The 15,101-nt window shown below is 51.6% G+C and overlaps 1 protein-coding gene across 1 annotated transcript in view; it reads left to right on the top strand.

Annotated features, from left to right (window-relative positions):
* The first annotated feature begins 5,255 nt into the window (after nucleotides 1-5,255).
* NXN (nucleoredoxin) overlaps nucleotides 5,256-15,101 on the top strand; it is a 15,959-nt gene continuing 6,113 nt past the window's right edge. Inside the window, exons 1-6 of the mRNA XM_009633898.2 lie at nucleotides 5,256-5,354; nucleotides 6,222-6,339; nucleotides 7,636-7,769; nucleotides 8,166-8,266; nucleotides 8,800-8,906; nucleotides 14,824-15,003. Coding sequence (XP_009632193.1) covers nucleotides 5,256-5,354; nucleotides 6,222-6,339; nucleotides 7,636-7,769; nucleotides 8,166-8,266; nucleotides 8,800-8,906; nucleotides 14,824-15,003 — 739 coding nt within the window. The remainder of the gene's footprint in view (nucleotides 5,355-6,221; nucleotides 6,340-7,635; nucleotides 7,770-8,165; nucleotides 8,267-8,799; nucleotides 8,907-14,823; nucleotides 15,004-15,101) is intronic.

Raw genomic sequence — 15,101 nt, 5'->3', positions numbered from 1 at the left:
AAACCCCGCAGAGAGGATTTCCTTCCGCTTCGGCTCCAAAGCTTTCGCCCTTGTGTTTCGTGGCTGGGAAGAACAAAAGCCCAGGGTTGCAAGCTGGCTCCTGCCAGGAGCTCCCCTGCCCCCCCGCCGGCTGCGGGGCGATGCAGGCGGCCGCAAGCCAGACCGTGCTGTGCCGGTCTCCCACCATGGGGCCACAGCAAGGAGAGGATGGAGCTGATGAGCAGGACTTCTGATTTGATTTGTTTATTTTTTGCTCGCACCGAGTCGTATTGCTGGAATGTGACTGGCGGGGGGAGTGCTGGGGGAACTGGTCCTAAGGTTGGTTTTAACTGGGCTTTCTCCCACCGTAGGCAGCATGAGGGCAGAGGGGAGCAGTAACGCAGTAGCCTGGCTGCCCACCGGTCCATGTGTGCCAGCAGCCCCTGTGCTGTCAGTCTCAGCCGTTCACATCAATCTTGTTTATTGCAATTCCAAATCCTCCCTCCTCAGCTCATTAATGTTCTCAGAGCAGACGTCTCTCTCACCATTGTATTTTGTAATTAGATTTTGATTTGCTTTCAGAGAGAAACAGCAGCACAATAGACATTAATTTATCCCAAGCCTCGCTCAGTCTCCTCTGTCACAAGGTCAGACCTTGGCGTGCACCATCTGCCCTCAATGCCTCCCCCACTATTTGGCTGCGTGTCATTCCCGCACTGCATCCCCTTTCATTTAAGGGGGTTCCCTTACGCACGAAGGGAAAGGAGCAGCGAGGGAGGGCTGGAAGAGGAGCTTTTGCTTGAGCTGAGTTTGAATCGCAGGGACAGGCGTGACCTGGATTTAAATCAATGGGGTGAGGGAGCAGCCTGTTCTGCAGCCCTGTGCCTGCTGTCTGCAGAGCCTGGGTGGCCCCTGGTGCTTGTAAACCCTTTAAGGCACGGTGTAAAAGCCGCAATTTAACATTGCGAGCGAGCGAGGACAGAGAGGTCCCACGCAGCGCCGGATTGTGGGAGCAGAGTGGTGGGGACGGCCGTGGCTGCCTCTCCAGCCTGGAGCCAGTCCGTGCAGCGGAGCTGGAGACAGAGCTGGGAAATGGGCTCTCCCGGTCCCATAGCCCTGGACCAAGCGTGCTTTTCCACCCCAGCGCTGCTTGCAAGTTCCTTGGACAGACTTCATGTTGTAGCCTGTGGCTCTAGAATGAGAGACCGGCAAGAGCCGAGGTCGTGTCTGTAATGGAAACCCTGCTGCGCTCTTGCATGGGCACTCATGGGGCTGCAGGAAAGTGGATTCTTTGCAATGCCTCACCAGTGGAGTTGCCCAGACTCTGAGGGTATTGCCTCCAAGGGTGGCTTTTTAGGAGAAAAGTGACTTTGCATTTCCTTTAGCAGAAAGCAGCAGCCATCCACATTGGGAACGTGTTCATTATTGCTGAGAGATCTGCTTTTGAGTTTTTAAACCAGTTTTGTCTGGCTGTCACTGGTCAGGTGGAAGCATGGGTTGCGAGATGAGCAGAGGCAATGTCTGCCTTGCTGCTGGCATGGGCAGGCGCCTTTGAAACTTCTGCATCTCCCGGGTGGAGGCAGCTCCATATCCTGTGGAGGATGGAGGCGTGAGAGCTTTTATGGTCCAGGTTCACACAACAGCGGAGAACTGCAGCCCCCAATGGGGGCGGGAGGACCACTTTCCCACCAGCCAGAGCTCATTTCACTGCAAGCAGTTGTGCTTTATTTTTGCCAGCATTAACCACTGCGGCTCAGGATTTATGCTAGTAAGTGAATGTGACCAAGGGCTGATAAATCAATCAACACAACCAAAAATAGCACCCGGCAGCTGTTGGAAGTAGGGGATCCCTTCCCCACCAGTCCCCCGCAGAGCAGGAGAGGATTTCATCTGCCCCGGCTGAGTGCCAGCCCTGCGCAGCAACAGCCGTGAGCTGCGGGGGAGACCTCTCGTCTGACACCTTTATCTGGGAAAAATGACTGCAGCTGCCTGCAGACTTCTCTCCAACGTGCCTCTTGGCCAGGCATTTCCCAGTCACCAGGGTGGGGGAAATAACCGAGCCAGAGAGTGGCTTTGTGACCGATGCTGTGTGCCGCTGCATGGCCTGACGTCTTGGGATTGCGTCAGACCTCAAATAATAAGCGATCATTTTAAAGCCTGTCATGGATGGAGTCGCAGAGGGAGCCCAGGGCTGCGGTTTCCAGGTCCTCCAGGACAGCGTGGTGATGCTTTGCATAGGGATAAGGTTACTGGAGGAATCTGGTGACTCTCTTTTTTCCACTGGACTGCTGTACTTAACCACCTGCACAGGAGCCAGAGAGGTTTCTGTGAAGCTGATCACCCCGTTCCGTGTCTTGCGAGGGGGTGTATTTCCTCACTCCTTCTCCGGCGGGCGTCCTGGGGTGGGTATTGTGTTTTTTTATGCAGCCTGAACCAGGAGCGAAGGGCACTCCGAGAGGATCAGCTGCTTTCGGGCTGAATAGTCCGTAGATTATTTCCACATCTGTGTTAGCTTTGGCTCGATCCCACCGATTTGCAACAGCTGTTGGGAAGCAGAGCAGAGATCCCCTCTTTAAATGGATGATCAAATCCTCAGAGTGTGGAGTATGTTATTTCTATGTCATCCTCTTCACGGCAGGAAAAACAGCTTTTAAAAGTTGCTGAGGCAGCACTCTGCCCTGCTGCCTGAGCTATCATCCCATCATCCTGCGGTTTCAGAGCAAGTCGTAATTTGCTTTCCACATCCCACGCCCAGCCCGACACGGGATCCTTTGCGAGGTGTGCGGTTGGGCAGGTACTCGTACAAGGGATGCCTTTTTTTCTCCTGGGCTCCCCTTCCTGTGTGGACCACAACACCAGCATGTGTACGCCGAGCGGGACCGAGGAGGAGCTCATCTCCTTTCCAGAGTGTGTGCAAACCCTTGGCATTTTACCCTTAGAAAAACTGTACGGTGCAATAGTTTGCCACAAGACGGGTTATGTCATCCTGGTGTTCAGAGGCTTTAGGGGGAGATTGGATGTCTTTGCTGGAAGCTACAGTTCAGCTGCAAAATAGTGGTGTGGTGTGGGAATCCCATAGGGAGTTAATCTTATCGAAAAAGCCCAGCTAAAATGAGCCAGGCCTATTTCCTATCAAGGTTTTGCTCTTTCAGGTCAGACCTGCTGTAAAAGGAGCCATCGGGCTCCCTTCAGAAGTGCCTGGCAGGCTTTGGAAACCGAGCCTGGCTGAAGGGTCCGGGGCGGTGGGAATGGTGCTAGATCCTGGCACTCATCCTGCAGTGCATGTGTTTCTCATTCCCCAATAGCTTTGCTAGCGCACAGGAGAATCATCAAACCAAACTGCTCCCACTTCAAACAGGACATTCATGTACTTTCTGATGCGGACAGTGAAATTAATATGGTTAAAGCGGTGAGACCATTAATTTGCAATTCAAGCTTTTTATAACCAGGCTTAAAATGACAACCCAGTTCCAGTCTTCATGCATGCAATTGTTGTGTTTGTTCATCCGTGTCATATGATGGGTTCTAGTGGTAACCCAGCCAGCAAATACGTTGCTCGTAATAAGTGCTGCTCAGCGTGTACGAATCTGTGGACATTTGATGTGACCTGGGATGGTTGGGTGGCGGTGCCTGGGAGCCACGTGATGCTTGCAGCTTTTGCAAAGATGCAGGGTAAAACCTGGCCATTTTGGTTACTTTTTCTCATTTGCCCAAGGTGTGACTGAGTGACATGACGTTCATTGGGTTCACGTCTCAGAGCCCAGTGATGGACATGCTCCCCCAGTAGCAGCAGCAGTCACATTGACCTTTTTTGATGCGTTTTGACCCTTTTGACATACTCTTAGCTTCAAGCTTGCTTGAGGCATTCTTCTGTGGACCCTCAATGATGAGTTAGAAGTGGCAGCCCTCCTTCATGGGGACAGAGTATCTGGATTGCAAATTACCCGTACCACAGATGTCGGGGCAGCCAAGGCTTATCTCTGCAAAGGCAGTTTGGTCCCGGTGGGGCCTGATGGCGTACATGTCCTGAGAAGACCCAAGGCTGGTTGCTGGTGAGAGCTGCCCAGTCTGCTGGACCCTGTAGGCTGCCTGGGGCTAGCCATGCACCGCTCATTCCAGTGCTTCCAGCGAGAGCGGGTTTGGTTTGGTCTTACCCCTTACCTGGGGTGCCCCAGCCCCATCCCTCTGAGCGCAGCCAGTCCATGCAGCCTCTTGGCTCTGCAGTGCAGACCCTGCCACTTCCCAAACTGCCGCGACCCGCTGTAGTGCCCCAAGGGGAGTGCTGCCCATATACAAAGGGCTCGGCAAAACCAAGGGTAATGTAAGCAACTATTTAAGGAGAACAATCCCGTTGCTCGTTGTAATTTCCTCATTGTTTGCAACACCCTCTTAAATGCCTGTGATCCTTATAAAGAGCTTTTCCCCACCCTTTAAACTTCACAGAAGTGGATTTTACCTTCTGTGGCTTGAACGCCCTCGTTGTGAGGGGGCTGGTTTGCATTTAGTATGATTTCTACGCAATGCGTTGCCTTCTCTGGGTCCTGGTAGATGGAGGTTGATAAAGTCTTCTTAGGTCAGCATTAACGCTTTTCCTCCAACCCAAGAGGGTTTTGCTAACACCCCATTGCAAGCAGGCTGGCTTATGTCACTCATTCAGGTATCTCTTTAGTAAAAAGGTGTTGATAGAAATACTTAATACAGTGCCATTAAAATCTGAATGTGGATGTGACTTCCTCCGTCAGCTAGACCTCTGGTGAGCAAACCGAGGGATCCAGTTTGCTCTGCCTGAACATGGCATCCCTTTCGTGCCCTCATCTGCTGGTCCCCAGATCATTCCCATCTCGAGAAGTGGGATTGCCTCTATTTGGAAATCAAGGATGGTGATCCACAGGGTTGTGGCCTCTTTCTCTGGGAAAGCATCTGGGTCCAGCTCCCACATGAGATACTACTGGAAGCAGCAGCATGTTGCGTGAAGGTTTCTCTGGCTCTCGTGCTCGGACGTGCGCTGGCACTGGGTGGGTGGGTTTCTCAGTCCCCTCCTGCCTTTCTCCTGTCGCTGGGTTTTATTCTCCAAACCGGAGCGAGTTGTAAACACCCAGAGCCTGAGAGGGTTTGCAGAGCAGAGCTTAGGGGAAGGTGGTGATTCATTTCCTTCCCCTTTGGCTCTCGGCTATGGTTTGGCTTTTGTTTAAGAGTTTGATAATTCACCGCTGGGCTGTTTAGTTTGAAATGTTTGGAGAAATGTAAGTAAATGTGGTGATGGCAGCAGCTCCTCCATGTATGGCGGGGAGACCGGCTCCTCTGGCCGCAGCCAGCCCACACCTGCAGGCTGGGCCATGCCAGCAGCTGTCGACGGCTTGTTCCTCCCCATCCCGGTGAGCTTCTGTACGTGGGTTAAGCTCCGAATTATCCTGTGCCAGAAGCATATGCTGAGAAGTGTCAGCCCAGGACCATGTGACACCCAGAGCACTCAGTCACTGGTGTTGTGTGGAGCCGAGCTCGCTGCAAAACATAATGACCCGCAGACAGCAACAGCTAGACTGGGGTGCCCAAAACGTGGCCATCGCAGTCTGCACGGCTTCTGTCGGTAGCCAGCGGGGACTGCTGCAAGGCTGGCAGTGAGGGATGGGTGAGCTGGGCTCTGTGGCCCCCAGGCCAATGTCAAACCTGTTAATGAGCTCCTGGGAACAAACCCGGGAAGCCCCAGTTGCAGAATTGTGTTTCTGTGTGTTGGCCTTGTTTTCAGTGTGGCTCTGTCTTGGCAGGGGTTGCTGGTTTGTTTAATGAACATTGAAATGGGAGGGAAGGAAGCAGCCAGGGAAGTGCTACAAATTGCTTCAGAGCAGTGCCATTAAAGTATTTGTGCTTACGATGTCTTCTAAATAAAGACCTCAATGTATGGTAAATATTACCCCCATTTTACTTGCAAAGAGGCAAATGCAGCAGGAGGAGAAGCTTTACCTGCGCTCATGGGCAACAGGCGTGAGACGAACGCTGGTCTCGCCCCTGGTACCGAGGGGATGGTGTTGAAGGATCATGTCTCTGGGAGTAGTGGAGGTCCAGGTTGGCCCAGCAGCTCTGGAGAGATGCCCTCATGTGCTTTCATATGTGTTGCTGTAGCACCAACTCCGTTTCCATGCTTAGCTCTGACCTCTGGTCTGAAAGATGCTAACGCCCCAAAATCCTCCTCTTCATGCTGCCACGTTTACCCTTCTCCTCTCCCCTCCCGATCTCTTTTTCAGCTGAAGCTGTGGAACAAGTACAGAGTCTCCAACATTCCTTCCCTGATATTTATCGATGCCTCCACCGGGAAGGTGGTTTGCAGGAATGGCCTCCTGGTAATCCGAGATGACCCGGAAGGTAAGACCTGGAGTCCCGTGTGCCACAGAAACATGGGCACACGGCTGCCTATTCAGTTCATTTTTAATTGCCTCGGAGGGGAAAAAAAAAAAAAAGGAAACAAACAACTCTTGTCATACTTAACTAATCAAGGCACTGTATTATTTTCAGCATAAAATTCTGCATCATTCCTGCCAGATCTTGTGTTTTGGTTTTGCTTGTTGAAAAGAACAAAGAACTCCCCTCCAGGATTTTTGTCTGAATTGCTAATGAGGAAAAAGTTAGACTAACTGAAACATTAACTTTGGATTTTTCCCTGATGGAGGCACATGGACAGACGGACTGGGGGCCCAGACTTGCCATACCTTGGGAGCAGAATCATTCCAAAATGCTGAGTGGGACTTTATCACTGACATCACACTCTGCTAAGATAAATGAATTCCTCGTTATATACAAACGCAACAGAAAAATGCTACTGTTCTCTGCTTCTGAAGCTTACTGTTCCAGGGTTTGATGTTAAATCCATCTTCTTCCAATCTGCAAAAACCAAAATGGGCAAAACACGTGCCCTTACTCATAGACTCTGCAGACCCATCACTCAAACCACCGGGCTGCCTGTGCACACCTATTACCGACCCGTCGTTTCTTCTTGCCGTAGATACTGAGCACAGTGGCTGAGCCTTTATTTCAGGTGGCAGGAACTGTGCAGCAAGTACACGTTGTGGCCTGAGCCATCTGTGCTGTTTCCTTCTCTCTGGCTGAATACGTAGATCAATTGCTCTAGGAGCTGGCAGCAGATGATTCAGAGCATGTGTTTGTGTGTACGCACACATGCTTGCTTTGGGGTGCAGAGGGTTAGTCTTAAGTTTAGGGGGTTTTTTTTATATATATATATATACACACATCTTTTACATAATATATAAGTTTTTATAAATAAATAAATATGTGTATATGTACATAAAAATATATGGTTAGTATCAGTATAAGGCAAATAGTCTGACTGCATTCCTGAGCACGTACCACCTTGCCCACTGTTGTTAAAACAAATGCTGTTGATAAGGAAAAGATGCCTGATAAGGCACAAAACTCAAGCAGGCTTTCTCAAGCCAGAGGTGCTGCGACTCGAGCGAGGGTGCAGCCCCCCTATAAGAAAGAGGTGGCGCCTGCTCCCGTGCAGAGCTTGGCTTCCTCAGCTCCCCATAGCTTTGCAGAAGGTGGGATTTTTTTGTTTGGTCAAACTTTTTGAAACTGTAAAGGCTGCATGTGCATCTTGCTGTTTTGTGTCTTCTTTCCACCTTCATCCCAACCCCTCTCCAGGTCTGGAGTTTCCCTGGGGGCCAAAACCCTTCAGTGAAGTTGTTGCTGGGCCTCTGCTAAGGAACAACGGCCAGACGCTAGACAGCAACACCCTGGAGGGCTCGCACGTGGGGGTCTATTTCTCTGCGCACTGGGTGAGTAGTAGGCACTTAGCAGAGCAATTAGAGCGAGCTTGGGGGTGCTCTGGGGATCCCCCCCGCAGCTCTTGCTGCAGAGCTCTGTGGGAGGGTAAAGACCTCTGGCTGGTTGGTGTTGAAGCAGTTAAGATGCTCCAGTCGTTCTGGAAGAAGCCGCAGCATTGTGGTGCCCTGTTGTCCTCAGCTAGCCCTTTAGAAGGCGAAGAGTGGTCGGATTTTTAAAATGAAGGAGGTTTTGTTGGCAGCTTGTGGGCCGTAAGCCCCAGCCACGTTCAGGGCTTCACGTTCAGGCCCAGTGCTTCAGCGAAGATGAGGGCACATCTGTATTTTCATGGTCACTAGGTCATCTGGACTGCTGGGCGTGGGTCCTTACGCATGTGTTGTGTTTTGCAGTGCCCGCCATGCCGAAGCCTCACGAGGGTCCTGGTGGAGTCCTACCGGAAAATCAAGGAGGCAGGCCAGAAGTTTGAGATACTCTTCGTTAGTGCAGACAGGTAAGGAAGCGCTAACACCTTGTGCAGGCAGAGCTGGCTTCCCCCCAGCTGGGAAGCTTTGAGCATTGCTGGTTTGATTTGAGGAGGAAATTTGATTTAGGGTGGAGCAGGTTGGCTCTGTTATCAGAAAGGCTGCCCAGTAGTGAAGTGCGAAGGGGGATTAGCAGGGGCAGTGGTGGGCTGAGAGCGGGCTCTGTCCATGGAACAGCTCTGTTTTTAGATTTGTGGCTCATGGGTCTGAGGTCCGAAGGATGCTCAAGCTGCTGCTGTCACTGTGGCTTGACATTCAGATGCCCCAGGGAGTTTGAAATATTTTATCAGGAAAAAATGCACTGCGAACCCCTTCTTGAGGGACTGTGGGCTTTAAATTTGGTCTAACTCTCCCCGGGTTGTGTCTGCCAGCAGCCCTTACCAGTGGGCTTTGGTAGATGGGATAAAGAGCTTTGCAGGCCAGGTTTTTAATGAGAAGAGGAAAGAGCCTGGCAGGTGGAGGGGCTGTGCTCTGGATCCCATCCCCTGTTCCCATTGCACAGGTCGGAGGACTCCTTCAAGCAGTATTTCAGCGAGATGCCCTGGGTAGCTGTACCATACGCCGATGAGGCCAGACGGTCGCGTCTGAATCGACTCTATGGCATACAAGGTAGGAAAGGCCACACTGATGCACAGCTCTCCATTCTGCTCCTTTTGTTGAATATTTGTAATGTCTCTTCTTGTTTAACTAAAACAAGAAAACAGCAAAGCAAAGCACAGTGCCCCAGGCAGAGCCGCTTCATGTTTCTGCTCTCCACAAACTCACATTCCTACCACCTGCCAGGCAGGCTGTTAGTTGAAACAGGACTTCCATAAGCAACCTAATTCTTCCTGGAAACTTGGAAGCTGTTTTTGGCTTGGATGTTTTTTGCCTAATTACTGATTTATTTATTTTGCTTTTTCTTGAAGGTTTAAGTTTCATTTTCTTGCTGTTTTATGTAATGTAAAGGCAGGCCATCGTTCTCTGCAGAGGCTGAGGAAGATGGCATCTGGTTTATGTTAGTGACATGAATTACAGAAGAGTGTGTGTTTGATGTAAAACATGGCTTTGCCTTTACTGTACGTGCCAGTGCCAGAATTCCAGCAGCCCCCGGCTGCTTGGAGGGACAGGGGAAAGGGTCTGTCTGGGTGGCTTCAAAGCACCCTGAAGATGACAAAATTTCACAGCAGCCCCTCTGGGGACTGGCACCTTGTTTCTGCAGGGCACAAACTGCAGCATAGACACATGCAAGGTGAATAGTCCGCAAGGAGGTCTTTTGTAGATACACACAGTTTTTCCCAAGGGTCTTGCTGCAATGTGCCTGTTTCTTATCCATTTCTTTGTGGCATCGGTGAAGTGGGCACAGACTGGCAGAGCGTTAATGCAGTCTGTAGGGGAGGAGGAGAGTTGCCAAAGGTGGCCAAGGGCCTGGGGAGATTGGCAAGAGAAATAATCCCTCCTTGCGGTCCTCTCTGAACACCCCTTCTGGGTTGAGCTCAGGTGCCATCCCTCAGCTCTGTTCCCTGACCTTAAACCAAGAATAACCATTCTCCTGCTTTAAATAGCCTTCATTTTGCTGCGTAATTACCTTCCCATGAGGCACGAGCTTTCCAAATTCATCTGTCTTTGCCCCGGCCTGCTCACAAACGTCTCCAGTGCTGGTTTCGGCTGAGCATTGCAGGATTGCTGCCAGTTTCACTGGGACTTTCTGTAAATAAGGTGTCCAGACATGGATACTTGAGCACCAGGCATGCTGTAGCCAGGGAAACAGTGACAACAGCTTTCCCTCTAACTCCAGCCGCTGGCTCCTTACATGTCTCCCTTCATTGTGTGCTGACCTGAAAATGTAAATATTTGCTATTCCCCTGCACCCTGACCCCATTTCTCTGCCAGGGAAGCTCCCATATTACCCCTGCATTTCAGCTGCTCTCCCAGGGATGCTGCCCCTGGGATTTGGGCATGATTGAGTGCAAACCCTTCTGCCTATCTGTCATGGTTTTCCCATAAAGTGGGAACCTCTCTACAAGGGTGAACCGTGATCCCACAAAGTGTCATTGAAATATGGAAGCAGGCACCCTGCATGGGAAGCATCATCACCATCCCACCTCCTTTCCCACCCAGGCACTGCACAAGCTTTGCAAGACTGGTCTGGGCTCGTGTTTCCCCACTGCGGTCCAGGGTGGATGCTGAGGCACCAGAAGATGAGGAAGAGGGCTGGAGGCGAATCCTCACACCACTCCCCAGGGACTATGGGTTGTTCTTGACCCCTGCACAAGCAGTGATTTGGGATCCTCCCCAATGACTTCGGGGCTGCTTCACATGAGCTCAGCGGGCGCCTGCCTGTTTGCACTCAGGCTTTCTCAGCAGGCTGCTGCACCGGCTGTAGAGAAGGCTTTCTGCAAACAGATCTAGGTGTCGTGGGCTCAGCTCATCGCCACCAGTGGTTATTACACCTAAATGAAAAATTGGATCCATGTGATCTGATCTGCCTTTCCCCAAATGCATCCTGCCAAGTGTTTCTGAAGCCCTTTGGTAACTGCATCTCTGGGTGCTCCCTCCGGAGTTGCACCTATGCACCAGCGAGAGCACGTAGCCCATTCGGTGTCCAGGTTACCATCCTGATGGTGGCTTGGGTTGTGAGTGCAGCGTGTGGGCGGGGTGGTTTTTCCACTGGTTTTTGTAAGGCTGGGAGCTGAAACAACAGCAGCAGCTTGTCTTCCCCAACTGCTTTAAGTTCCTGAGTGGTGGAAAGTAGCAAGAGTGTCAAATCTCGTGTTGTTTTAGTCCTGTGTTGGCCCCTACAGCATTCAAAAACTCAGTGTAAAATGTAAGTTGAGTTATTGGCCTTTATTTGGGTTTACTTGAATGCCTCTATTCATAACCCATGTGCAGTCAGTGGGCTGTACCATACCCACCAATATTAAATTGCTTCTGGGTGCAGCACTATCTTGAGAGAGTCATGTCTTGTGTCGTGGCTGCTAAGAAATAATTCACCGTTGTGCGTGCTGCTCCCGGTCTGCGTGGTCCTGCCGTAGGGGGAATCCCCTGACGTTGGCTCTCCTTTGGATGGGATGGGGAGCAGAGATGAATGTTAAGCTCCAGTGGGAATTGGCCCTTTTTGTTGTGTATCTTATGAGAGCTTTTGGGTTTCTGAATATTCCCTGTGGACTCTGTGGTGGCAATTTGGGATTTGCAGTCCCTTGGGGGAACTTCCAAAAACTGTTGTTTCCTCCCCCTGCCCCATGCTTAGGCCAGACACCCGCAAGTCACTCTCGCAGCCCGGCTGGTGGCAGCAGCCTGGAAGTCACTGTTATGGGAGGTTTTTCGTACCAGGTTTCTGGAGCTTTCTTCTGAAAAGGTGAAAAAAACCCAATAAAACCCACACGGTTGGTGTATTCTGAGTGTTTGCTTCATGTCGATTTTGATTGCTCACCCAAAAGACTTAATGCAGATTAGATTTCCATGTCGGATATGGGTTTTAATATATAAATAAGTAAATGTATTGCCAGGTTCGGTAACAAATCATTTGGCCCCTGTGTTTTCATAAAATGCTAGCCCTCTGGGAACCTAATCCATTTTCTAATGCATAAAATCAAACTGAGCCTGTCTATGCTAATTCTCATCCAGGCTTATACAATATTCATTGCAGAGTGTCTGATCTGTGATTCTTCTTGATAAGTAAATTCTGGTGTTATGACTCATGGCAATTACCAAAGCCCCCAAAAGGCACTAAAATAACAAATAGTGGCTGGGATAAGCAAGGAGGGGGGGACCAGGGGGAGGAGTATTGGGGTTAGTGGGTGTGAATAAGGTTAAGGACGGTTCCTCTGGTCCTGCTGGTCTGTGCCCCACACAAAGAGGACATGTTTGCCAGGGGAGCAGTAACAGGGTTCGCCTGGGAAGACAAGGCTGATCCTATGAGATGCCACCATGAACCCAGTAAGGCCATGCCCTAGCCCGGGGGACCCGGCCAGGGGTGCACAGGGAGGAGCTGAGGAGACAAGGCAGCGAATTCGGGATTGAGGGGCAGCCATGGGAGTGGGGGGCAGATGGCTCGCAGCAGGCTCAGCCTTCACCAGGCAGGTCTGGAGAGGAACCCAGAGCTTCGTGGCTGGTGAGAAACCTCTGATGCCGGGTAAAAGGTGCAGGGATTGACCCAGCGCATGTCACGCACCTGCTAAACAGACTGAAAAACCAGCCCCAAATTTTCTGATTTCCCAAACATGCTAAACCCAGGATGAATTATCTTAAAGACTCTTTGTTTTCTGAGTCAGTTTTGTGTTTGCAGTTGGAGGTTTTAGTGGCTGGGTGCTTTGGTGGGTGTGTGTGTCTGCATACGCAAATCAGGTAAAGCCTGAATGCTTTGCATGGTGGATGAAGTCCCCGATAGCTGTGGGATCACACTGACAACGATCTGTGTCTAAATTGGGCCCTTAATATTCCCAGATCAGCAAAGCTCATTTGCAGTCTCTGCCTTGGTATGCTGCGTTGTTGAGGCTGACTGGCAACAGGGGGACCAAGTTGAACCCACATTTCTAGCCCGTCCCTCACATATAATGCAAGTCTGGAGAGGACTGAAAAGCAGGTATTTGGGACAGGGTTGGGAATGATAAATGGATAAAGATCCCAATCATGTGGGATGCTGATAGCCGTGTGCCTTTCCTGACTTCAGCAGTAGTTTGTGCCTTGCAGGATAGGGCCAGAGTGAGATTTCCCAATTCCTTCCAGTCTGTTTAACCCATCCCTGCCCTAGAGCCATTTTGAGTACCAGCAGCTAATGAATAAGCCTTTTTGTGATACAAAATGGTTTTCTTGGCATACCCTTAGGATTTGCAAGCCCAGCCATCAAGCTCATTCCTGCGCTGCTCTTGCACCAGGCCGGCGCGTGCAGCCCCAGCTCACCGGCAGGAATGTGAGCAGCACTGCCGGGCTGGAATGAGGGGAATGCAGCCGCTTGCCCAGACCTGCAGGCAGGCGTGGGACAGACAGACAGCCGTGTATTTCCTAGAGAAATGCCTAGAATTCAGAGAGCTTGTGAGTAACCCATTGTTGTACAAACACGAGAGCGCAGTGCCAAGAGTCCGGCAGGGGCAAGCATGCTGGGTCCTCCCTGCTAGAAGAATGGCTCTGCGGGGTATTTCTAACAAATGAGCTTTAAAATTAACCTTTGGATGAAGGCAGGAGGATTTGAGTTGCCCCAGTTTGCTGATTGTGGTTCAGGGGATGTTGCTGGGTGAAGGAGGAGATGCTGGACAGCGAGCAGATTGAAGTCCCGGTGGTGAGAAGCGGACAGCAGCACCTGGCACTAACACCGGTCACTTGACCCGTCTCTTGGGGCCTGATCCCAAACTCTTCCCTCTTCCTTCCTTGTGGGATGTTTCTTTATCTCCTTGATGAGAGAGGAATGGTGTGCTTTCCAGATGAAGTCACCAACATGAGGTGCTCCTGTTGACTCTTCTGTGACCGTTTTGTGGCCGGAAAGCCTCATCGGTGCCTTATCAGATGGGACCATCACCAGCTGGTGTCCACCCTGCTTCACTGCCGGCCTGGCCAGGTTTGAATAGGTGACCTGGGCTAAATCTCTGCTGCAAGCACGTTCTCCTCCCTTTTGCAAAGGCAGCGGCCAGGCAAGGTGGATGCAGGTTTGTTTGCAAGCATTGCATGCAGTTTAGCTGTGTGACAAAGTCTGCTGGTGTTAGTGTGTATGATCCTGCTCCGTCTCCCCTTGCAGAGGCATGCACTGTCTTTTGGATATTCCTGGGGACATCTGTGGCCCTGAGCACTAAATCACTGGTTGTTGGTGCTGGTCCAGGGGCCTTTCCTCCACCAGCGGTGTTAGGTGCCTGCCTCGTCGGGCTTGGGTGGTGCAAAACAGAGTGTGACCCAGGTTCATGACTTGTCAGATGCATCCCTGTGCTCTGGAAATGGCTGGGCAGTTAGTGCCAGAGAGGGGTGTGGGGGTTCATGGAGGAGTTCGTGGCTGCAAAATATATGGTGTTCCTTCTGGGAAGGAACACACCCTGCTTTCCTGGCTGCCGCTGTCTGCAGTCCACCCTGCAAAAAGATTTGCGTGTGTTCCTGTGAACCAGGGTCCGGGCTCTTCCAGCGGCAGCCACATCTCAGCACTGGGGCGATGGTGCCTGCGGGACAGCACTGCTCCGTCTCGTGCACGGGAGGCACCTCTGTCTGGCATTTTGCAAGAGGGAGCTTGCAAGGAGGGTCCCTGTGTGGTATGGTGGGGTTTGCATCCAGGAGCATCAGCATCAGACAGCGGTGACCCCTGCCTGCACTCGGGCAGGGAAAGGCAGGCAATGCCAGAACCCGTCTCCCAGCTTCCTGCTCTGGCTGCTGAATTACAGCGCTCTGCTAGGACGGAAACAGGATCCAGGGACCCCAATTTCCACACGGTGCATGAGCTGCAGAGAGGCAGCATGCTCGCTGAGCTCCTGCCAGAGCCGGAGGTGACAGGAAAAGGCCTTTCTCCCCACGCCCTGTCACTGGCCAGTTCACGCTTTGGCTGATCCCCCCTGTTTTTCTTCTGTCGCAGGCATCCCGACTCTCATCGTCCTGGACTCCAAGGGAGACGTGATCACGCGGCAGGGGCGGGTGGAGGTGCTGAACGACATCGAATGCCGCGAGTTCCCCTGGCATCCCAAGCCTGTGCTGGAGCTGACGGACTCCAACGCTGTGCAGCTGAATGAGGGCCCCTGCCTCGTTCTCTTTGTAGGTATGGAGCATCGCTGCTTTGAAAGCAGAGCCTGCGCTTGGGAAGGGGGCTGGGCTACCTGCCAGCTCTGTGGAGCTGGCCACAGGGCTGAGAACCCG

The sequence above is a fragment of the Egretta garzetta genome, unplaced genomic scaffold (assembly GCF_000687185.1).
Source record: "Egretta garzetta isolate BGI_Z169 unplaced genomic scaffold, ASM68718v1 scaffold112, whole genome shotgun sequence".
Taxonomy (NCBI): domain Eukaryota; kingdom Metazoa; phylum Chordata; class Aves; order Pelecaniformes; family Ardeidae; genus Egretta; species Egretta garzetta.
The sequence above is the reverse complement of the archived record's forward strand: the minus strand, read 5'-3'. Positions and strand labels throughout refer to the sequence as shown.